This window comes from Phodopus roborovskii, unplaced genomic scaffold (assembly GCF_943737965.1).
Source record: "Phodopus roborovskii unplaced genomic scaffold, PHOROB, whole genome shotgun sequence".
Taxonomy (NCBI): Eukaryota; Metazoa; Chordata; class Mammalia; order Rodentia; family Cricetidae; genus Phodopus; species Phodopus roborovskii.
In genome coordinates, this window is record NW_026125506.1 from 7,521,360 (window position 1) to 7,546,108 (window position 24,749).

A 24,749-nucleotide genomic window follows, 5' to 3' on the forward strand; every position below is an offset into this window, starting at 1 on the left:
TAATAATTCATTTATGTCAGACTACTACTAATAAGATAGTTTCTCCCATCAAGGAATCATATTTTTATAAAATGTTTGTAACTACAAAATCAATGCACATTCTGTGTATAAAAACACTTGGACATTATAAGAATTCACATAAGAAATGTTAAGTTCATTATTCTTGCAAAAGAACAGTCTTGTAGTTTGGTGTTTTACAGATACGATTTTGTAGAGAAAGAACCATTTGAGTTTATGACTGGTATGGCAGAGTTGGCCCGCAGCTGCCTTCTTGTGGTAGCCTGGAAGCCAGAGATAGCTTTGGCCTGCAGCCATCTTTATGGGTATGGCATGAACACATACTTTAAAAATGGTTGCTTTTTTTTGGGCAAGGATAGTAACAACTGATCCGTTGTTTTACTTTTTATTGTCACTGCTAAGTTACCCTGTGAAGACTATGATTGTATGGAACTGTTTGGCTATTTCTCTGTGTTTCAGACTCAATATTATATTTATCTGGCACAGAACAGAAGATTCTTAGTTTGGATATAATCCTGCTAGTACATTGCCAAATGTAGCAAGCCAAAGTTGTATTTTTTAGTATTAAAAGAAATGCTATCAGTATTTTACAGTGCAGCTTTTCGTCTTGGAACAGAAAAACAAAGCCTTTGATGCATCTTGAGTTTGCGATCTTCTGAGTTTTCATTCTAACCAACTAACTAGTACACTGGACTGGTGACTCTTAAAGTTCGGAGTTTGCACCGTTAGTACTTTTTGACTGTCAGTTAAATGAATGTACAATCATTCCTTGGAATTGTAGGGTGCTCTGTGATGCCCCCGTCAACACAAAAACCCATGAACACTCAAAACTCTGGTTCGAAGTGGCCCAGTATTCAGCCTGTTAGTCTGTGTACTTGATTATATCTATGTTACTTCAGATTCCCCGATGCAGTGCAGATCCCCAGCGCAGTGCAGATCTCTGATGCAGTGCAGGTCCCCAGTGCAGTGCAGATGCTATGTGGGTAATCAGACACAGTCCCATCTGAGTACTTTTCATGGGCAGGTATATTCATGTCTTATCTGGCCTTGAGCTGTGTTTATTATTCTTGCGTCTTAGTACCTCCTCACATGTAGTTAGGGAAATATATTTGTTTCCCTTCTTTTCTACATTTAGACTTTCCCATTTTTCTTGAGCCAAGACTATTTAGAGAATGTTATCATTTTAAAATTTTATTGCCAGCCAATTTTAAAAGCTTTCTTTTCAGAAATAGAAAAGAATTTGATGTATATGTATACACACAATTATTAATTTGCAATGGCACAATGTGTGGAAAATGCTGCTAAAATATTTTGCTTTATGTGGAGAAGTGATATTTGTTGTATTCTCAGTCAACATAGACTAACCCAACATCCAGGAGCTGCTGTATGCCATGACCTACAGCAGCCATGTAGCAGGACTGAGCATGGTTCTCTGGGCGGGAAGGGGCCTTTAACACTGGGCCAGTCTAAATATCAACCTATCTTGGACTCAGCTTTTAAAAAATCTGTTGCAGGTTGTCTTCCAGCCTGTGGTGAGGAAATCTCTGGGTGTATAATATGGAGTCTCTTTCTTAAAAGTCTACAGTGAGCTGGGTGACAGTGGCACACACCTTTAATCTCAGCACTCAGGAGGCAGAGGCAGGCTGATCTCTGGGAGACCAGCCTGGTCTACAGAATGAGTTCCAGGACAGCCAGGCCTACACAGACAAGTGAAACAGCAACAAAAAGAGTGTACAGTGATGCGTATGGAGATTAGTATCACGACTGTTCAAGGTTCCCACGTGCCATGTGCAGCTGCCACGACCTTGAGTCTGTTGACAGTGACAGTGCCTGCTAATAACCCTGAAACACAGACAAGCTGTACCGTCTGTCTCCTTTGGGTGGCAGTGCGACTCTTAGAAGTCTGGCTGCCCTGTTGAATGCCATGTCCATGTTAATTGGTTCTTCTCAAGAAAGGGATGCTGGGAAACCTTGGCAGGGAAAGGAGGTCAACTTAGGAAGTGATGTGCTGTGATAGGGTCGTGTGCCTTGTAGTGCGGTTCCTGTAGGAAGATGTAAGTGCATGGCCGTGGGGCAGGGAGGCTGCAGGAAGCTAGGAGGCGCAGGTGGAGATGCCGATGGCGTGTGTGGTGAGTTACTAAACCTTAGCTGTGTGAACACACGCAGAAGCACTGCTGCAGGCTCAGTGCACAGACTACTTAGTTTAAGAAAATCAGGGACTAGAGAGGTGGCTCAGTGGGTAAAAGCACTGGCTGCTCTTTGAAAGGACCCAGGTTCAATTTCCAGTGCCCACATAACAGCTCACAGCCGTCTGTAACTCCTGCTCTCAGGGGATCTGATTCCTGAATATAGACATACTTGCAGGCAAAACACCAATGCATATAAAATAAAAATAAATAGGAAAAGGAAAGCAAAGTCCATGAACTTTATGGAATGCTTACTTCTGCCAGAGACTCGGCTTTGAAGCACCACTGCTCACACTGCCTGTGCTAACCCTTAAAAGTCTTCCAGAAAGCCCCAACTGTTATCCTCTCTTTACTGCATTTTCCTGCCTTTCCTGTCGCCTGTGGCCAACTGTAGTCTTCAAGGTAGTAAACAGAACATTCTAGAGATACACATTTGGGCTTTTTGTTTGATTGCTTCTCTGAGTCGCCCTGACTGTTTTGGAACTCACTCTGTAAACCAGGCTGCCTCGAACTCAGAGATTCACCTGCCTCTGCTTCCTGAGTTCTGGTATTAAAGGCGTGCGCCGCCACTTGGTGTTTGTTCCTTTTAAAGCACATGTTGTCTTGAGCAGTGTGATGAGATCCTGTGTTGCCAACGGCAGCTCACCTTTTGCTGAGTATAATTATACTGTGTATACCACCTGCTCAATAGTCATAGAGGGTAGTTAAATGTTTATGTTCAGATGACTCAATTTTATTTAATAATGGCCCTGCAAGGTGCTATCATTGTTCTATTTTATTACAGGTTGAATATCCCTAATCTGATGATCGCTAGAGGTGTTCAGTATGTAAAATTTATGCCCATATCCATAAAACTCTGAAATCAGAAGGGCGTGTGTTTCCAAGCTTTTCTGATAAAGGATAGGCAACCTGTTTAGTTATTGTTTGTAATCTGTACACACACACATACACACACACACACACACACACACACACACACACACACACACGCGCGCGCGCGCGCACGTACTGTGAAGTATCTCTTAGATGGTGTGTACCCTCTTCAAATAAGGGGGACTACTACGCTGTTCATTCTTGGTGACAGATGTCCTAGCTGAGTGTTCAATAAAGTTGCTATTAGCACAGAGAATTTATACTGAAGATGTTTTGAACAAAACTTCCATGTTGTAGGGTAGGTGCTTTCATGATGGGAAACCTCATGTTAGCAGATAGATTTGGGGCACGAATAATCACCCAGATTTCCAGAAGAAAGGGCAGTTGAAGTCGCCGCCTGTGTCTCTGTGGCAGTGAGGGAAATGTAGGTGACTGGACCACTGAGTCTACAGTCTCAGCCTATAAGTCTGTGACCATCCTTGGTGTTGCTGCCTCTGGCCAAAGTGTCAGGAAGGTTAGCACTGGGCATTATTTTAGAGGCAGCCGTGGAGTGTTGGTGTGAGCACCTCTGGGTGGAACGTGGAACTTTTATGGCAAGAGCATCAAATAGGCATCTTCGTGTGCTGTGTTTAGAACCCAACAGCCAAGGGAGAGCAGCAGAGACAGGCTCATGTGTGAGGCTCTGCTGCTCTATGCAGCCACCTGGCTTCTATTAACTTGTGCAGCATTGGCTAAATAATTGGGAGTTGAAAGGAGGTGTATGTGTGTGGTCTATGTGACCCAATCAATAACTTGTTTTTATAAAGGTCCAAATTACCCTGATTGTCTTTCTGCTTGAAAATAGTCTTTGTATAGGTACACATGGTTTAGTATGTTTAACTTAAAAAAAAAAAAAAAAATTGTGGCCAGCCCTGAAGAGACATAAAAGAATAGAGAGTGTCCTGGCCTCTTCTTGCCCTGTTTAACCCTGATGTTTGTTTTCATAGTGTTCTCCCCCTGCCCCCAGCCCTTCCTTCTATGTATAATGATGTTTATAAATCTAATGGAGGCCACAAAAATCACTTAAGTACAATTGGTTGAGGTATTTTAGAAGAAATGTGTCCCAGAGAATCATGTACATGAATCAGTCCCAAGGGGGAAGTGTAAAATATGTTAATACCATCAGCTCCTGAGGACACACTGAAACCTGACTTAGAACATTGTTTCAGTGGCAGAGCAGAGTTCAGAATTTCCAGGTGGTGACTACAAATGAGGTACTGGAATGTGACCCATTCATAGCCATCCACGGAGACTCCTAGGAGCTTGCCTGGCTCCTCTGCTCTGGTGATCATTTCCTTTTACTTGTGACCAGGAAACAGTTTTAGATTGTATTTCATGCCTTATGTGCAGGAAGCGAGGCATGATGGCTGTGCTTTTTAGTATACATTGATGTGGCAGAGTAATTCTTGGCCTCATTCATTTTGATACCGAGAGAAGAAAAGCAACAGAAAAACAACATTCATTAAATTTATCTTCATTCTTCTGCCAAAACAACCAAACCCAAGAACTTGCTCTAGGCTTGGAAATGTGGCTCAGTTGTTAACAGGCTTGTCTGGCTTGCCCAGGGTCCTGGGTTCTATCCTTGGTTTCACAGAAACTAGGTGTGGTAGTGCATGCTCAGAGTCTTACTATTCCCAGTGCTCTGGAGTAAAGCAGTAGGAGCAGGAGTTACAGTGTCATCTTCAGTTGTATAGGGAGTTTGAGATCAGCCTGAGTGACATGAAACCCTCCTCCACAAGCAGGCAAGCAAGCCATCCACCCAGCCAGCCAGCCAGCCAGCCAGCCAGCCAGCCAGCCAGCCAGCCAGCCAGCCTCGAACACCTCTCCAAACCTTTTTCAGGCAGTTTTGTAAGATTTTCCTTGAAGCATGTCCTAGTGTGCCTTGTGAGAGAACAGGCACTTTGAGAGCAGCCTTCCTTCCCCTCCTGGTGTTCACTAGATGCTTTCCCAGTCACCTCCTAGGAAGCTAGCTGTGAGCATAGCCCCGTGGGTCAGTGGGAGTTTAGAGAGGCACTGTGTGTTGAAAATGTCCTCGTTGTCACCTCTTGTCAAATGCTTACTCAGCTGTTTGTAAACAGTGCAGTGGTGGATAGATTAATTCTGGGCTGTTAGCAACGAATGTCCAGAGTTTAGCAGTCAGGGCTGAGCTCAGAGTCTTCTGGCTAAGAACAAAGCTGTTGATTCTGAAGTAATGGAGTGTGAGTCTGAAAAGCCTGTTACCAGCTGAGATAGTATGTTAACAGACAGACATGAATCGTCTCTGAGTGCAGAGGAGAACTAGTCTTTTCAATGAAGACACTGAAAAAGACAGTTCTTATTTGAAAAAGCAGACTATCTGAAAAAGCAGACTATCCCAGCACATGATGAGCATGCTAACAGGCTCGATTTAAATGAACATTGCTTTGGAAGTGTCGTTTTGTTTTTATGTGCACACAGGTCTGAATTGTGCATGTTTGATCGTTAAAACAAACAAAAAAAGGCAATAAATGAATACTAGTTGGAACTTTTGATTGTTTGCCCCTTGAAGCAGGGTCTTGTTCTGAAGCCCAGGCCACCCTTGGACTCCTCTAGCCATGCCTGGCTGGCCTCGAGCAGCTACAGCCCTGTTTCTCTATGTACTTGTCTGGTAAGAGGAAATATTTGAGTGCAACTGTTTAAAGAAAGCCTGAGCCTGAGTTGTGTGTTTTAAACTCTAGTAGGGGAAATAAGGAGTCAGCCGCAGGGTCTGAAGTCTGCCCTGTGCTGCTGGTGTGGAGAGTGAAGTGCAGGGCAGAGTGGATGCAGTTCTGAATGTTCTAGTCACCAGAGTCACCTTCAAGGCAGACAGCACTCACAGCGCTTCAGGGAAAAGACTGCAGCCACAGGCCGGGTAGGCGAGTGACTTCACTCAGACTGTCTAACTTAGAGAGCATAGAGGGAGGAGGGGGACGGGCTGGGCGTCCCCACACAGTTCAGTGTGAGGTACTGAGCTGGACTCAGCTGAAGGCTCTGAGTAGAGGAATGCAGAAACCCTGTCTCCCACACCGACATCAACCGGCTTGGAAGAGCTGGGATTGAAGCAGGGGCAGCAGACAAGATGATGTTAGTAAGGGACAGACAGCATTGAGGCTGCATGTGTCATGGGCGAGAAACAGTCACGTTCTCATCTTGAAGGTGGAGCTGTTGCTTGGGATGTAGAGTGAGGGAGTAAGGCTGAACAAAACTTGGAGAAACGCACAGAGAATTTGCCACACAGACTGGTACTGTTCAGTCATTTCTTTATAGATATTGTAGTTTGGAAGACCTGGTTACTAAGGGATAACTTTATTTATATACTTTGCTTTCATATCATGCCATTTGTAGTTTTTATATGTAAAGCTATTTGTGTATCCTATTTTTATAGGTCAGCTTTCTACAGACAACAAAAATGAGAACTATAATATAGTGTGCTCCTGCCACCTACTGTTTGTAGCCTTTCATGTGTGTGATTACAGCTGGCCATCCAGCCTTGATAGTTGTTTGGATACAGAATGTTAGGAAATTAATTGAGGTTTATTTAATTGCCTTCATATTAGGCTCCTGTATGGACACTTAACATGTTAATTGAATTGTATAGAAATAGGGTTGTGAGTTGAAGATTAATTTTATTGGCATCTTGATCTCTATTAAATTAAATTCAACAGATATGTATTTGTTTTGATCAGCCCCATTGTCTTTCCGTTCTCATGTTCTGATGGGTAGAGGACAGAATTAAAACAACACATAGTAAACAAACAGGGTAACAATTAGCAGACGAGGGAAGCAAACAGGACAGCAGGCATTGCTGTTTGTAAACAGAGTTTGTAGCTTAACAGCAGAACAGTGTCTGGAGGTGATCAGGTTGGACTGTGATGACTGCCATAACACTATTACTCCTGCTAGACAGAAGGGCTTCCAGTGGAAACACAGTGGAATGCCTCAGTGCCACTGTGTGGGAGATGGCTGTCTGAAGGGAAGGCTAATTGCTCTGGAGGTTTATACTCTGGACTGCCTTTTATGGTTGTCTGTTTTCTGTGTCCTTTTAGCAGTAGGTTACAATTGCATGGGTTGGTTTGCTATCCATCTCAAGACGTGCCCTTTCACTGGAGGCTGACCTAGTACTACACCAGGTTTCCGAGGGACCTGTTATAGTACCATATGCCTGCCAGTGATACTGACAGTCTAGCTAGCTAGTTCTAAAACCCACTTCTGGTTTTGTTTTTGTTTTTGTTTTTCTGAGGCAGAATTTCTCTGTAGCCTGGCTGTCCTGGAATTCTGCAGACCAGGCTGGCCTCTAACTCACAGAGATCCACCTGCTCTGTCTCCCAAGTGCTGGGATTAAAGGTGTGCTCCATGACAGCCTGGCTTAAAAGTAACTTGTATAAGAAGCAAGAATGACAGCTCAAGTCTACAGAGGGTTCAGTAGAGTCTCATCAGGTGTCTTGAGTAACATTCGGGGCATTGGGCATGCAGCTATGAAGCAAAGTGGGAAACCCTTGCCTTGAGTCACTGCCATTTAAGCTACATGGTGAGTAGTGATGTGGGCCCAGGCTGTCAGTGCTGTGGCACAAATCAGGGGAGGTAGAGAGGACAGCTGGGAACAGGCAGTTTTACTTGCTGTGTGCAAATTCTCCTGTTTAGGCACATTTTGTTTCTAGTAGAATTGTAAAGTATACATCAGCTGGGCATGCTGTGACACAATCCCAGCACTTTGGAGGCAGAGGCAGGAGGATCTCTGTAAATTTGAGGTCAAGCTAGTTTGGTTTACATAGCAAGTTCCAGGACCACCAGGACTGCAAAATACAAAAAGTAAAACCATCAACAAAACACCACCTAAAAAGCATACATAGAAAAGTTATAGATATCCTTTTTGTCAGTGAAGACTGTCAGGATTTAAGGTCTGTCTGACTACTTAGCAAATAGTCAGAACATACCCGCCAGTTTAATGCTCTTTTCTGGTCTTGTGTGGAGTAAAACAAATGAAAGACATCTTTCCCATTGTTAAGGAGTTTAATATCAGTTGGGAAAATATTTTTCAAAGTAACATTTCTTGTTAACTATACAAGAGTCATTTAACACTTAATATTTGTTTGTTTATTTATTTATTCCAGCACAAGATTTCTCTATGTAACAGTCTTGGCCATCCTGGAACTCACTTTTGTAAATCATACTGTACTTGAACACACAGAAATCCTCCTTCCTCAGCCTCCTAAGTGCTGGGATTAAAGGCATGTGCCACCATTGTCCAGCTTTGTTTTCTTTTAATTTTTATTATTTTATTTTATATGTATGAATGTTTTGTTTGCGTATATGTGCACTACATGCCTGCCTGGTGCCTGTAGAGGCCAAAAGAGGGCCCTGACCCTGGAATTGGAGTTAAGGATAGTTGTAAGCTGCCATGTGTGTGCTGGGAATCGAACTAGGGTTCTCTGTAAGAAGAGCAAATGCTTTGAACTGCTGAACTGACTCCCCAGCCTCGTCACTCATGCTTCATCTTAATAAAAAGGCCAGGCTTGGTGGGGCATGCCTTTGATCTCAATATTTGGGAGGCAGAAGCATGTAGATCTCCACAGTTCAAGGGTAGTCTGCTTTGCCTGGAGAGTTCCAGGCCAATCAGGGCCACACAGTGAGGCCTAACGATAGAAACAAAAGAGGTAAATATAACAGCTTTTTAGCTCTGAGGTTAGGTGATGAATTTGATGAGATTCCCCCCCCCCGCCCCCCCCCACACACATTGTGTTACTATGCCATGCTTTGAAAGGCAGTGTTTTCTCCGGAGAATGTGGTTAATTTCACCCTTATTTTCTAAATTGCCAGTCTACATTAAACTGTTTGTTGCTAAGTACAGTGTGGCTCCAGATCATCATCACCACCAAATCCCCTTGGGATTCCATGTGTGCAGCGGGCAATGAAAGACTGCGCATGTTTTGTTTTTCCCGAACCTTTGAAATGTTGGCAAAGTTAAAGTTTGAGAAACATGCTGTCATGATGATGCTCTTGATCAAAGTTTCCCTCATGAAAGCTCCATGTTTCACCTGAAGCTGTGACTTTGTCCTTATGGTTAAGTGGGAGTCACTGTAGCTGTGCCTCACTTACATAACCATTTCTGGTGCTGCCGTTAACCTCATGTGCTAATGGCTTGGAATTCCTGAAGTTAGGAAATATTAAGGGAACATCCCAAGTTAGAGATTCGATTTATCTCAGGGTCCCTGGTCTGTGTTTCAGACCAGACCAGACCAGATGCTGCTTAATACACTGTTCACTGCCATCTAGTCACCTTCCCTTGAAATTTCCTGGTACTCTGGTCACAAGACGGCCAATGACTGCAGAGGAGTTACAGTTTACCAAGGTCAGACTTGGGTGCCTTGAGCTTCCCAGAGCAGACCTGATGGCACAAACAGTGTCTGTGGGGAGTCAGCTCTGCTCACCACCCACTGCTCAGTCATAAACTCCAGAGCTGGGTGGAACCAGTTGAAAGACAGGCAGCTTGGAGTGCTTTCCAGCTCCTCTCTGCTTCCCCTGGACCAAAGCTTGCAGGAAGACTCCCAGGGACCACCCAGAAGATCCTTGGGGCCTTCCTGTTCCTAGCAGGTTTCAACACTACCCCACCCCTCCTGCAGGGCGGACAGACTGCATCAGCTTCCAATAAGTGGCAGTATTTTTAAGTTCAGGCTCTAAATAGCTAGAGAATTAGACAGTGTTTTAATATTTTTGTGGAATAATTAGATCATTCTATATTTTAACAATACAGAACTCAGATAATGGTTTGTATTTATTTGTTCCACCTTCATAGTTTGGCATCCAACATTTTTCAGGCCCTTATTTAAAGGTCAGTTATATTTGGACAAGGAAGCTCATAGGAGTTGTCCACAGTTGGAGAATTCCCCTGACCTCAATGGAGGCAGAGTAGTCCTGCTGGCTGCAGGCTTGTCCCTTTGTCTCTGTTGCACACTGCAGTATGCTTGCAGGGGTGGGGTGGGCAGGGTGGGGTAGGGGGTACTAACAGATCCATGAGTCCTTCTCGGATTTTCCTGGGATTTGGGGTTCCAGTGTTTGTTTACAATATGTTCAGCAATAGAACTATGTATCTTTAAAAGGTGCAGCTACCCAACTGCCACTTGCTACTTCTCTCTCAGTGATTTGTCACCAGAGATAAGCCCTGGGCAAGATGAATGTCATCTGATGTGGGCACTGAGTAGCAAGTGCAGTTACTCTATTATGCATAGGACTCCTTCAGATAGGTATTACAGACCATCTGAGACCATCTCACCTGCACCGGACAGACTCCACGTCTGGGCTAGCTTCTTTGGAAGGTGTCCTTACTTGCACAGTTAGTAGTTGGTGAAACTGTTGCCTGGGATGTCAGCCGAACCAGCTTGGGGACGTCAGCACATGCTGCTTCTCCATGTGGTCTCCTTTTGCATGGCTGTGTCCCAGGAGTGAGCCTCCTGACAGGTTTTCAGGCTGCAGACTTGAAGACTGCTACTGTCAGATCTGTTCTACTCTTGTTGAGGCAGTCACATGGGGCCACCCAGACACAGAAGCAGGGACTGTTAGCACTTGATAGAGTGGTAGTGTTGTATTATAAGCAGCAGCATGCAGAGTAAGTTTGTGCCTAGCTATCCAGAGCACCGCAGGCACCGTGGACTAGCTTAGTCTGCAGCCATGCTATGTGCACAGATAATGCTGACCATTAGGATCTGGGCTCCACTGTGACCAAGGTTTTTCCTGTGCTGTCCTAGTGATGAGAGAGAGGGATGCCCAGCCATGACCAACAAGGTAGAACTTGTTTACAGGTACACCCTAGACATCTGCTCATGTGCTAAAAGAGACAGACATTGTGGAACCTGCCAGAGACTGGCTGTGGCTTTGAACTGCTTGTTGTCTCTCAGTTGTGAGAAATTATGCCACTTTTTCAGTGCTCGATCTTTGTGGTGAGATATGCAGGGATTCTGCTCTTTACTCGTGCATGGTCAGTGGAAAGAGACTTAGGAATGCTTTTTGAGCATCTCTCTGTGAAGTTCTTTCCTAATTACAACTGGGCAGCAGTGATGCCATGCCCATCCCTTCCAGTGTGGTTACTCTCCCTTTCTCTTTGCAGGTAATGCAGCCCAGACAAAGCTGGCTACAAGAAACCACATTTCTCTGTGTAAATAGCATGTTTAGTTTGACTACAGGGCATCTCCAAATGCTACTGCTGCGTGATATCCTAAATGAGCATTTTTTTTTTTTCAGAGATTTTGTGTTTTGGACTCTGACAGTAGCATTACACCAGATATACTGCAAAATGACAGACGGAGCCTCTCCAATGCCATGAGTAAATTTGGCAGGTTCCAGAGACAGTGAATAAAAGAACACGACTGAATGAAAGAAATAGGATAATACTTGTTTTGGTACTGATCTTTCCAAAATGTGACATTGGGACTTTGTGTGAACACAGGCACATGCACTTATCTGTGCATGTAGGAAAGTGAAGATCTTAAACCTAAACTCCATAGTTTGAAAATGTTTGTTAAAGTTAATAATTACATAAAGCAGTGCCCAGCTCGAAGCAATCTGCCTGATGAGGATTTGGTGAATCTATTATCACCTTGGTTGAACACAGTGCTGTGGCAGAGCCCCATATTTTTCTGTGTGGTAGAGGGAAGCTTATTTCCCTATTCCCTAGGCTAATGGTCGGCACCTTCCTAGTTCCTTGTGCAAAAAAAGCCCTGTGTGTCCATGGGATTGTGAGATAACATCTCTCTTTTGCAATTAATATGCTCTTAATTGGTGTATACAGATTATGCTTATTTTATGGATAATTTCCACAAAGAATTCTCTTTCCTAATAATTCCTCTTTTTCCTCTAAAATAAACAATAGGATTGAATGAGTGCAACTTCAGGCTCTCTCCAGTGTGTCTCAAGCTGGAAGATTTTGTTCCCCAGGCATTGTCTGGAGACATTATTTGGGGATGACAAGTGGAAATCAGAGGCTTTTGTCATTTAATGCATAGTCAGGTATACACGACAACTGCACTTTTAGCATTGCCTGGGTTGTAAGATCTGAAAACAAAGCCCACAATGGATGCGTTTTAAATCCAACATTTGGATAATGCGTGTTTTTCCACATATGTTTAAGTGAAAAATTACAGTATCAGGTGCATTTGCTCTTTCCTGTTTATTTTTCTGGTTATTTCTTACCTTGCCCACTTTGTGAATTTTTAAAAGTGGCTTAGTTACGTAGAGAGCACATGTCATGTAGCAGTTTTCCTATATTCAGCAACTTTAGACTGTAGAAGGACTGCGTGCAGCCACACCAAATGCCCCTGTTGCTTGCCTTGTCTTCTGTAGCACTTACACACGCACTGATGATCAGTGCTGTACCCTGCCCCCAGCTAGTCCAGGCACATAGAGTGTCAGTCCAGCAAGTGCTCGGCCTCAGCAAAACAAAACAAAACAAAGCAGTGGAAAATTGAAACTACTCAATCTGGAGAATTTTATTTAAAAGCATTCTTAACCTGAAGTAAAACAAAACAGTATAGACATTTTTATGTTATCGCAATGTGGCCAAGATGGTTTTTCCCTTAAATTCATGCACTTTCAAAGGCGTAGATTGAGTTTTATAATTAATAAAAAGTATTTAGACTGTTTTGTGAATTAAGAAGGAGATGAATTATACCAGTCTCTCCTGCTGTCTCTAGGATCTTGTGGGGGGGGGGAGGCACAACTGTGCTGCTTAATGGGGCTGGAACTGTGGGTTAGGACCCTGAAGGTAAAGGTCTTTCCTGTCTGCTTATGCAGAACCACCCATGGGAGGCGCAGTTTCTGGCTCCTAGAGAGGATTAGGGCAGGATGGGCAGGGCAGATAGAAGAATAAGGTGTGAGAACAGCCCGCGTCTTTGAGTTTCCTCTTCTTACCTTTTTAAAGCAGCTCTACTAAAAGGGAAGGGCTGTAATCTATCTCCAGAGTATCCTGTTTAGAATACCCTCCCATACATAATGTAAATCTTTTAAATATTGTTTACCAAAGGAGAATTTAGAATTGATTCATGATACCAGATTAAAGACCACAAATGCAGTTTTAAAAATTATTGCAACATCACAAAAATGTAATGTAAATGAATAAGCTCCAGATATTTGAGGGTAATTATACTGATGCTGATCAACTGGGAAGAAAGTCACAGAGACTGCAGACATTTTTTGATTATGGTTCTGCAGTATTTGTCTCCCTCCCCTTCCCTCCCCTCCCCTCCCCTCCCCCATCCCCTCCCCTCCTCTCGCTACCCCACCATCCCCAAAAGGGAAAGTTAAAAGGTCCTGAACGTTTGTGGGTATGGCTTGTAGCAGATTCTCTGGCCTTAGGTTTGTTATCTCATAGGAGGGGTCAGGCACATACATATCTTACTGATAGTGTCATAGCAGCATGGAATATGGATTTAAATCTCATTCGCCAACTCTACTGTTGTTTTCCAACCATGATACCATGATTGATGGGACATTGTGAATTGATCGTTACAGGGTGTCCTCACTGACACAATGATAGCCTGTAGAGTTGATAACTAGAATCAGTAACGCCTAGGGAAGAGGGTGAAGAGTTAATGGCACGGCTCATAAAAGTGTCTTCTTGGAGTTGAAATCTCATCACTTAAATTTGTCTGCTTTTAATACAGTAAACTTTTTGGAGAATCACTCATAGGGTGTAGCTCTGTGGTAGAGTGTGTGTTGAACGCTACACGGCCTAGTGCATACAGCCTGAATGGCCCGGATCTGATCTTGCTTTTTGTTCTCTTTGAGTGTTTTTCTGGGGACACAGTATTTTTCTAAGCGAAGATTTTGTGTCAGCACAGATTGTCTTGTCTCTTTCGGATAGTGAGAAGAAAGGTGATAGGCACATACTTCTCACCATACCCGTGACAAAGCCATTGATGAGGAAGAGATTGAAGGTGAAGGGGCCACAAGAGGGGTTAGTTCAGGCACAGGTGGCTGGTGGAGGGGCCAGTGGCACGAGAGGGGGGTGGGCAGAGGCCCAGCGCACGCTCTCCTGTCCTTTCTTGTCCGCTTACACTGTCATTCAAGTGAGGAACTGCCGTGGATGGGGCGTGTTTAGTGTAGACGTGCAGCTGAGGCCTTACAGTGGCTCCTGTTGGCTCATTCTGTGGCTGATGCACGGCACAGTCATAGTGGGGCCCTGCGCTTGCAAGCAGGAGCCTTCCATGTGCAGTTCTTTTCCTTTTGAAGTACAGTTGACTAAAGTTTAAAAAGTTTGGTTTATAATATACAGAGTGTTATATACAAAGTAAATCCATTATTCAGCAACCTGATCTAGTCTCCAGTAAATATTATAGTGAACTTATAAAAGCTTTCTGATATGTTCAGGTAAAATAGCACAAATAAGGCGCTTCTGGATTGGTGCACTTTCTAATGGCTAATTTTTAAATCATGGAGTGAAGAATTAATATACATCAGTTGACAGAGCTTCATCATATGATTAACAGGGTAATATGAGCTTTGTTTGGTGAGTACATTGGTTTTTTTTTTTTTTTTTTTTTTTTTCTCTGTATGAAACCCCATTTTAAACGTGTAGATTCAAGGCTAGCCCGTCAAATACCAATTTAACGGTAGCATTGGATTGTGTTGTGGATTTGGTGAGATTGTCTGGGACTAGCCCTGAAACACTGGAAATCCTTAGGGTCTGCCCTAAAAGCTGACGCCACAGTGCACCATGTCACCGTCCTGTAGAGTCTGAGCCAGAAGGACTCACAGTGTGCTGAGTCCCACAGCAGAGCAGCGCTGGCTGTGCTCACTTCATCTTCTGCTCTTCTGGGCCTCGCTGTCCCGGTGCTTGGGAAATCCACTCTATTGTTTGTGTACTCTTCCTATCTTTAAAGTGTATCCTCTGTGTGCCTTGTTAGGGCAGTAGGCAATGACCAGTCTCTTACAAACCTCTGTACAACTCTGTGATTTAAAATGGATGAAGCTGTAACTGAGGCTACACTTGACTGCACAGAGCCTGTAATCCCAGCACTATCGAGGGTGAGGCAGGATTCTGAGTTTGGGCCAGCCAGAGCCACAGAGAAAGGAAGAAGAAGAGAAACCACAACCATGGGCTTTAGATCTGCTGAGTGGAGGCCAAGCTTGCCTGTATTGGACTGTGGTCCTTGATATGGTAGGGTGAGGCATGCTGGGGCCCAGTGGGAGGTAGATAGGGGAGCAACACCTTCCATGGGAGCAGTTTCAGGGCGTTAGCCATTGAAAGGTAGGCCTTGTGAAGGAGCAAGACTGATCTCTCTGGCTTTTGTTCTCTTCTTGTCCTTGTCTCTACCTCTTTGACATGAAGTCAGGAGCACTCTGCCTCAGAATCGATGAGCTAAGGAAACCCATCTTCTTCATTAAGCATTCACCCCAAGGCATTTTGTTCTGATAACAGAAAATAGACTAACCCAATGGGAGAGCTGCCCTGCCCTTTGAAAGTGAAGAAGAGTAATTGGATTCCGCTAAGAGTTTTGATTGTGACCAGAGTGCACATGGAAGCCAAATACCCAGTGTTCAGGTTGCTAGAATACATTTAAACAGAGAGACGGGGGAGAGGGAGGGGAGCCTGTAAAAATGATTAGATTAATTTGGGGGGGGTTGTTCATGGTTGTACACAGTACAAAGGTACAAAGTAAAAGAGCGAGGAGTCTTGGGTATATAAACTGTGCTGTCTTGGTTGATTCTGGGTAATAATAGCACATAGGCACCCTCAGTAGGTTCATGTAACAGCACCTTAGAGATAGGCTGTGGTTTAGTCTCTGACTTGGTGGGGCCAAAGCAATGCAACAGTGTAAAGTTGTTCAAGCCTTTTGCTAGATTGCAAAACACAGGTGTGTTTGGTCTCTCTCACCCCCTTAGCCCCCACCCCACCCTCCCACCCTCCCCCCCTCCACCGGGAAATATTTTAGTGTGTGTGCTTGGGAGGAGGGAAAAGTACTAGGGATTGAACCAGGGCCCCGTGCCTGCTTCATTAGTACTCCGCTGTTTTGATTTATTTGTGTGTATAAGTATGTGTCCCTCATGAGTGTCAGGGAGCTGCAGATGGGTATGAACCCCTCTGCTGCAAGAACGGGAGTGTTCTCAACCACTGAGCTGACTCGCCAGCCAGCCCTTCAAGCTGTTTGAAAGCTTTTATTTGTTTATTTCCTATTTTTTCATTTTCCAGGAGCTGTTTTGTGTTCACTGCACTCTTCACATGTGTGAATTCTTTTTGCTTTATAGCACTTCTTAATGTAAACTACAGTAATGTTATACAAGGCCTAAGGGGGAAAAAAAAAGACTAAAGTTTTTTAAATGCTAATTATATACAATGTTAATCTTCAAAATGTGCTTTCCACTATTTTAACTATACTTATCTCCACCTAGCAAATGCGTGCCTCTTAACTACCAATCTTGGCACATACTATGGCTGCCGGCATGGACACTTGGTCTCACAGAGGGGGCAGCCCCATGGATGCGAGGGATGCTCACTTCTGGAAGTGCTACAGCAGAAGGACCTGCACTCGTCAGGGTCTCTGCTTCCACGGTGGGGCTTTTGCTAGTGATTGCACACTGGACCAAGTGATGAACTCATGTAATTATTCCACGCTCGGGTTTTCCTTCAAAAGAGTATTTTTTAAAAAACTACATTAAAGTAGGAAGGTTGGGACAGTGCTTTACAAGTGAAAACAAGCTATTTGTAGTGAAAGTTGACGAGAGAAAGTACAGCCAAAAGTATCTGACAGTAAAGGGATGAGGGAGTTTATCACCGCTGTCAGCGCGTAGACTGCTGGTGAGAGAGCCAGAAAAAAGGAAGGCCAGTAGTAACTGGTTAGAAAAATGACCAAAGAAATGAGCCCGTAGGGTGTGTGTACTTCATGAGACTGCCACAGTGCCACCCCTCAGGTGGAGACAGGACATGCAGAGCAGACTGAGTCTCAGACAACCTTCTGTCTGGAGTTCAAGTTGTTTCTCTTTCTCCTCCCTTCTCTCTTTTTCTCTTCTTCCTCCTGCTCTGCTCCCTCCTCTCCCCTCCCCTCCCTCATGTTATTTTTGCTACATTTGCTGTTTTAACCTGTCAGTTACAAAATAATTACTATGTCACTGTGGCTGGCAGCTCATATAGGAGAAATCCGCCGTCTCTTAATCAGAGGTGATTACAGTTTCCCCTGTCTGTAAACGTGCTTGTTGAGGAATGGGAATGCATTAGTCTCAGGCTGATGTGCAAAATGAAAGGCAGCAAGAAGCAGCGCTATTGTTGTCACTCCAGGCGTGTCTAATGAATCGTGTTTCCATGTTCTCGTGGTCACGCCACAGAGTGCCCTCTGCCAGGGCTAAGCCTCCTGGAAAATGCCCTGTAAGATTATTGTAGCAAGAACAGAAATGCTAGCTGAGTGGGGGTAAGGGGAGCATGCCAAGAAGACGCTGCATTTCAAACAGTTGCAGCTGGGAGGGTTACTCACAGTGATAGAAGTGACAGACAACTGTTGGATGCAGTTTGGGGACCTGTCCTGTCAGGGTTTTAATAGCATGCTGGAGTGTGTGTTTACATTTCAAAGCAGGTTGCCTCTGAAGAGTATAAGGGAATAAATAGTTTTAATTTTTAACTGTTTAATTGAGAACTTCATTGAAACCCAAAGACCGAGTGTTCTTGACTAACATGAGACCATCTTAGAGGAAGTTTACATGAGTTAAGTGAAAATGCCTTAACTGAATCATATGTGTGTGCTATATAATATGTATGTATGTATGTATCATGTGTGCATCATACACACACACACACACACACACAGAGTATGGTTTTCATTAACATTGAACATTTCTTGATTTCTTGGTGCCTGGAACAGTATCTCACCTGTAACCCTAAAGCTGTAAAATTGTCATGAGTTTGAGGCTAGCCTGTGCTATACTGTGAGACTCCTCAAAAATGAAAAACAAAACAGAACAAAAAAACACCCTCATCTAATTTATATTTTATGACAATCCTTTGTATTTTCAGAACATGTAGCTATTTAAATAAACACTGGCCTTACTTAAAACTTACTTGAGGCTCACAAAGGAAGCCTGGAGTTTAAATGGGGTGAAGATTACTCTCCAAGCCAGGGCTGCCCTTCTAGACCCTGGTCCATTTATACATTTTTTGAGTACATTAAGAGCATAGGTAAAATGGTAATAATCACTCAAAAATGCTTGAAGAGAGTAGTGAATGGGGGTGAGCTTGGATTTGGGGAGTTAGTGCCACACTTCTTCAGTGTGAGCAATCACAGTTACATGGGGCTGGCTGTCTTCTGCACAGCTAGCTGTCTTCTGAAGGTCTTGCTCCGTGTATCCAGAAATCTAATTCTCTGACCTCCCTTAGTAAAAAATGTACTGGCTTTGCACGAGTCCCGTGATCCATTGAAATGCTAACATGGGTCATGTCTAAGCTGCCACAGTGCTGAGCAGAAACCTTCATTAAAATTCTGGTTATCCTACAACTGGCAGAGGACCCATGCTGTTAGAGACTTCTTAGGAAGACGGTAGCCTGGTAAAATGGCATGTCACAGCCAAGCTTCTGGCTGCTGAGCATTATCAGGGTTGCAATCCTTTAACGTTGTAAATAGGTCAGAGTAAACGGCGTTTCTGTTTCTGTGTTCTGTCCCTAATAGTTTATCCTCTGGTTCTTATTTGACCAGTGAATTGACAGTGGAAAGCTAAATGCATTTCTGATACAGATTTGCTTAGTGAAACCAAGTGTCCTACATCCAAAAGCAGTTCAAGAGAGTAGCGTGCTGAATGGGTTGGGTTTGATATAAATAAGTCCATTTAGTTATTAATGACTTCAGATAGATTTTACAAGGCAATCAATGACAGCAAAATGGTGGTCAGTCAATGATACTGTGTGTAATTGGATTTTTTATGGGTATGATGCTATTTTTCAGAATTAATGTGACATTATGCTACTTTGTTACTCAGTTTTTTTGTTAAGTCAGTTTTTTTTTTTTTAAGAAATCAGATATGTCAAAAATTCTCTATCTTAAGTATTTTTTGGTACAGTCCATTGTGAAATTGATAAATGCTGTCTTATTGCAATACCTGCTTATTTTTACAGTGCTCAGTGAGTAGATGTGAGAATAGGAAAGTTTCAGTTTTTAACTACAGTTTTATGCATTGAATAGCACAATTGAAAACAAAGACAAGGGGGCAGATTCTCAGCCTCCTTTTACATCGTGTTCCCTTAGCCCTGTATTACAACAAGTCTAACAAGGGACAGGCCTCTCTTGTGCCTTGTTTTTTTAGTCTATTTGGGTTTTGGGGGTTTGGGGGAAAATCCCCTTTTCAGTGGCTGAATGAGTTCTCTTTTCCACTAGTGCCCCTCCCCCTCCAGTTTTGCAGTGGCCAATGTGCTTGCTGAACTCAGTGTTCTGGGTAATAGGTTTCAGTAATTCTGATGCCTGAGGTTAAAAAGCAGTAGGGGAGTAAGAAGTGTTTCTGATGTCTAGACATTCATTTCAGCTGTTGCTGCAGTGTGATACATAAAAGGGACTATGTATCACAGCTCAGAGGGAACCTGTGTTCTTTGAAGGCAGTTCTGATTTAGACAGTGCACAGGGTGAGGATGGATGCAGTGGCTGAGAACTGCTATCTGTCTTCCTTCCCCATCCTCCCCTGTACTTCCTCATCATCAGGTTTACTTATGGAACAGAGCAGTGTCTGGTGGGAAACTCCAAGCCACTGAGTGTTTGCTACTTTGATATTTTGCCACATTAACACTTGGAACATTTTATATGACCTTTCTTTAAAAAAAAATATTAATTCTGCAAGATGCAATGTTTTAAAAGTTAAGGAAAGTTATAAACTGAATTTTTTGAGTGTTTGAATGCTAAGCAGTGATTCTTACTATTTAAAATTTTCTTTATAGAATACTCTTCTAGAAACCATTTAGTACTTGTATAATTAATTTGAATGAGGATGGTATTAAAACAGCTAAGTGGCAGCACTTTTAACGTATTCTGAGTTTAGCTTCTTACTACCCCATTGAGGTGATCCTGTGCCAAGAGCATGTGTCTGTACTCAGTAGCTATGGCAGCACCTACTTTCAGTTGCCATTCTTAATTTGGCTGTAACTTAAAATAGTGGGGTTGGGGGAGTGTTTGCATCTAGGAATTCTTTATTTTGATTGACACTTTCCACTCATTTTCTATACAGAGCTATTTGATTTCTTTGCCTTTTTCTTATGATACCAAAAAAGTTTAATTGATAAATATAGCCTTCAAAACAGTTTTCCTATTACTTTTTATTCATACAGAATTAATATTTAACTGGGATGCTTGGAGTCTAGATGAAAAAATGTTGTATTTATCACTGAATGGTTTGTAGGGCTCACGAAGAGAAAGCTTAGTACCCACAGGTGTTCCTACACACTTAGTCACCATTGTCTTTGTCCTCAGTCTGTAGGCTTCCTTCTCATTCATGAGAACCCAAAGGCGAGTCCTGTTAACTCACCACATCCAGCACTCCCTGAACCTCCCCATCAAGTAGGACGATGGCTGCTTCGAGTCTCAAAGAGATTCTACCTGCCTCTGCCTCCCAAGTGCCTATCCCGCCCTCCCATCTTAAATCAAGCTAATTTAACTTACAAGAAATTATCTCTTTTGGATAATGATCTCTTTTTGGTCTCTTCCCCATCCTACCCACGCCATATATAGTTAGGAAAGAAACAAGAACTTTAGGATTTCAAGGCCATTGGGGTCTTTGGGAGTTCCTTGTGGGTCCCTGCTGTAACTTACTTCTAAACAGGCATGCTATTTCTCTCAGATTATTAGACATTTATAAAATTGTAAATTCAGAAAGCAATATACTATTGTAGCAATAATTAATTTTTAGCACTCTGTCCAAATTCTTTATAATCCTATCTGGATATATTTTCATTTAAGCAACTGTGCATAATCAGATGCTTTTGGGAATCATCTCCTCAGTCTACCTATTACTTCCTGACACCTTTGTTACTTTTAAGTAGAAATGTCTCAAAATTAATCTTTAAGACTTGGCAAAGTTGCTTTGAAAGTATTAACAATGGCTCATGCTTTGAAGGGCAGAGAGGTGGATGGGAGTGCCATGGCTCCATGACTGTACTTGAAAGGGGAAACCCATTCTCTTTCCTTCATCCCCACCTTAAACCTGTGGACACTGTTTGCCTTTCCCTTTCTGTCCCCGTGAGATTGAGATTAAATCCTTTGAATTAGCTCATTAACTTTGCATTAGAAAAATGTGTCAACGTTTCTTTTTATTTGGATGTCCTTTTTACTGGTTCTTTTTTTTTCTTTTTTCTTGTTTCTTTTCAGTTGTGGAAGAAGGACTCTGGGAAAATGGCCTTTCCTATGAATGTAGGACGCTGCTCTTCAAAGCAATCCACAATCTGTTAGAAAGGTAAGAAGGGGCAGTGGCGTGGCTCTGCGCTCAGGATTGCCCAAGTTCACTTGGGCTTTAGAGATGGGGTCATTTGCAGCATGAGAGCTAAGTGTCTAAGTCTCCTGTTTGTGTTCCTATTGATAGAAAAGCTTTAGGGACTGCATATGGAATTCTGTGTCCCGCTCCCAGTCCATACATGTTTCTTGTTTGGATCCTACTGTTTATTTCTGGGGTCATTCACAGACTCACCATCATTGTTCTTTTTACTCTTTATACTTGAGTGTGTGCTTTCTGAGGTCAAGTCTGTCCTCTCATGTAAGCATAGAATCACTGTGAAAGTGACAGGGTAGTCTCTGACCCTTGCTGTAATAGAGAGGCTGTCAGATTTTGCAGTTTTGTTTCTTGAAACAAGATAGCATGTTTAGGTTTCATAGGTCTCCAAATCTAGTGAAGTTCTTTCTCTCTTAATGTTCTTGCTGATACTGCCAGTTTTGATGAGTTAGGCCTTCGCCTGGCTCCTCAGTTTGAGACAGTTTCTCCTGATTTGATTTGGATTATGCTTTTTAGTAGGAATGCCACAGAAGTGAAGCTGTACCCTGCTCTGAGTGTCATGGCAGCTGACACATGCCGGTGTTGTTAATGATGTTAGAATCTGCAGTCACTTGGTTGGAGTGATGTTCTCTGTCAGGTTTCTTCACCCTAAATTAGAATTTTGTGAGCCATGATCCCGGTCAGCACCAACCCTGTTATGATTTGTAGCAGACCAGTGGGACTGTGGAAGCCTCCTCTCTTGTAAACCCCACTCACTTTAGCATCTGTTGGTGACCCTTGCAGGGATCATTATTGCCACTGTGACTGTGATATTGACTTGAAGTGTCATCATGTCTTCTCTTACTAGTCGGCAGTCTATGTGAAGAGATTTTTCACATCTCTGTCCTGGTCAGTCCCTTTGCCTCTTACTTCTCTGTCTCCTCCCCTCCATCAGACTTACTCACACACATAAATAAGTTTGCGTTCTTTGAGCTGGTCCAGTGGCACACAACTGTAATTATGTGATTCTAGAAGCAGAAGCCAGAGGATCAGGAGTTCAAGGCCAGTGTGGGATTCATAGGATTTTTTTTTTTTTTTTAAATATACACAGAGAGCTGTTTTCGGGACAGACATTTTTATCCATGAGTTATACCACATTGTTATCATTAAGGTTGATGCCCACATTCTTGCAGAGTTGACTGAAAAAACATTGACTGCGTTGTCCTTTGAGGCTGTCATTGATGGAGCACCTCTCTACCTTCTCCTTTTTTTAATGTAAATTTGAAACAAGGTTGTTTTACATGTCAATCCCAGTTCCCTCACCCTCCCATTCTCCCCTATCACCCCCACCAAACCCCAGCCCATCCCCTTTCTGCTCTCCAGGGAGGGTGAGGCCTTCCATGGGGAGTCTTCAAAGTCTGTCATATCATTTGAGACAGGGCCTAGGTCCTCCCGCATGTGTCTAAGCTGAGAGACTGTCCCTCTATGTGGAATGGGCTCCCAAAGTCCATGTGAATAGTAGGGATAAATACTGATCCATTACCAGAGGTCCTATAGACTGCCCAGCCAACCTAACTAACACCCAATTCAGGGAGTCTGGTTCAGTCTTATGCTGGTCCCTCAGCTATCAGACTGGGGTGTATGAGCTCCCCCTTATTCAGGTCAGCTATTTCTGTGGGTTTCTCCAGCCTGGTCTTGACCCCTTTGCTCATCACTCCTCCCTCCCTGTAACTGGATTCCAGGGGGTTGGCTAGTGTTTAGCTGTGGGTGTCTGCTTCTGCTTCCATCAGCTACTGGATGAAGGCTCTAGGGTGGCATGTAAGGTCAATCTCATTGTCGAGGGAAGGGCATTAAAGGTATCGTTTCTACTATTGCTTAGATTTTTAGTTGGGTCATCCCTGTAGATCTCTGAGCATTTCCGTAGTGCCAGATTTCTTCTTAAATCTATAACGGCTCCCACTTTCTGTACCAGGTTCTTTCCAGGCCCTCAGTGGTGTTTTGAGGGGAGACACAGATGACTAAGAATGGCTTAGTTTAGCGCCTCCGCTGGAGTCATTGTTCCCTTCTCTGGTGTGTGCAGATGATGCCTTGAGGTCATCAATCTGGAAGGGCATTATAGTATATTAAATTCATGTTCCAACTGCCGGTTGGAGGTTATATAGGGAGACTATCACCTGTGAGTCATTTAAAAAGGCGCTGCCTATCAAGCGTCTGCTTCTCTCAAACTTTAGATCTAGACACTACTTTGCTCCACATTTTTCTATGGAGGTGTTGCATGTAGAAAGAAGCATTGATTTGAAGATCAGATCATCATGAATTAAGTATTTGGTAATACTTTGTCACCTCCCCCCACCAAGTAAACAAGAATAAAAGTATAACCCAGACGCATTCAGAAAAACACGAAAAATTTACTGTTTGCATAATTCTATGTCAAATAAAGGGCTCATCAAGAATGTGCCATTAAATAGGGTTCTATGGTATGTAGAACAAAGCTGTTTTTAATATTGTTAACTCACTGGGCTTTTAAATCATGATTGCTTCCTGCTAGAAAACATAACTTTTTTTTTCAGTCCTGTGTTTTAGCATTTTTCTTTGTTGGAAAAAATTAGAGGAATAGAAAATCTGAGTTGAAGGACATACATTTAAGGTCCTTACTCAGGGCTTATGAATTTATAATTTATAATGGAAACCAATGCCAGGGCCAAGTTGAACCATCATTTTTAAGAAAATCAGTTGTGACATACAATACAGTCTGGGTCTCAGATTTGCTTTGAGTTGGCAGCATTCAGCCTTAAGTGAACAGACTTCTAGTTAGGTATGGGAGCCAGGCTTTCGGTCTTTGTTAATGTGGGACTGTATTTCACATACTCAGTCAATAATGACCATTTTCCATAAATTTCATTGTTTTGTAGTATTCAACAGTTCCAGAATAGGCTATTGGAATTCTTCTCTGGGGGTCAATTTTGAGACAGTGAGCAGAGCAGCTTTTACCTTAGAAAACACTTCATGATCAAGCTTCTGCACTGTGACTCCTGGGTGACTTAAGGTCTTTTGAAAAATTTATGACTGCAGTCCAGTGGAATAGTCACTTACCGTCCTTCAGACTTGAAGTGGCTGTGTTCTGTACATGAGCATTACCCTGTGTGTGAGGCAGGGGACCATTGTAAACGGGGCCCAAGTTCTCTCAATTCACTGCCAGCAGAATCTGGGTGGCAGGCAGCT

The 24,749-nt window shown here is 43.1% G+C and overlaps 1 protein-coding gene across 4 annotated transcripts in view; it reads left to right on the top strand.

Moving 5' to 3' along the window:
• The window catches only part of Med13l (mediator complex subunit 13L), a 193,372-nt gene that overhangs the window by 84,023 nt on the left and 84,600 nt on the right, over positions 1 to 24,749 (top strand). For 3 of the 4 annotated variants that reach the window (XM_051176533.1, XM_051176534.1, XM_051176535.1), the window contains exon 3: positions 21,431 to 21,515. The exons of the other annotated variant lie outside the window; for it this stretch is intronic. In XM_051176533.1, the coding sequence (XP_051032490.1) occupies positions 21,431 to 21,515 (85 nt within the window). The remainder of the gene's footprint in view (positions 1 to 21,430; positions 21,516 to 24,749) is intronic. 4 annotated transcript variants of the gene reach the window in all.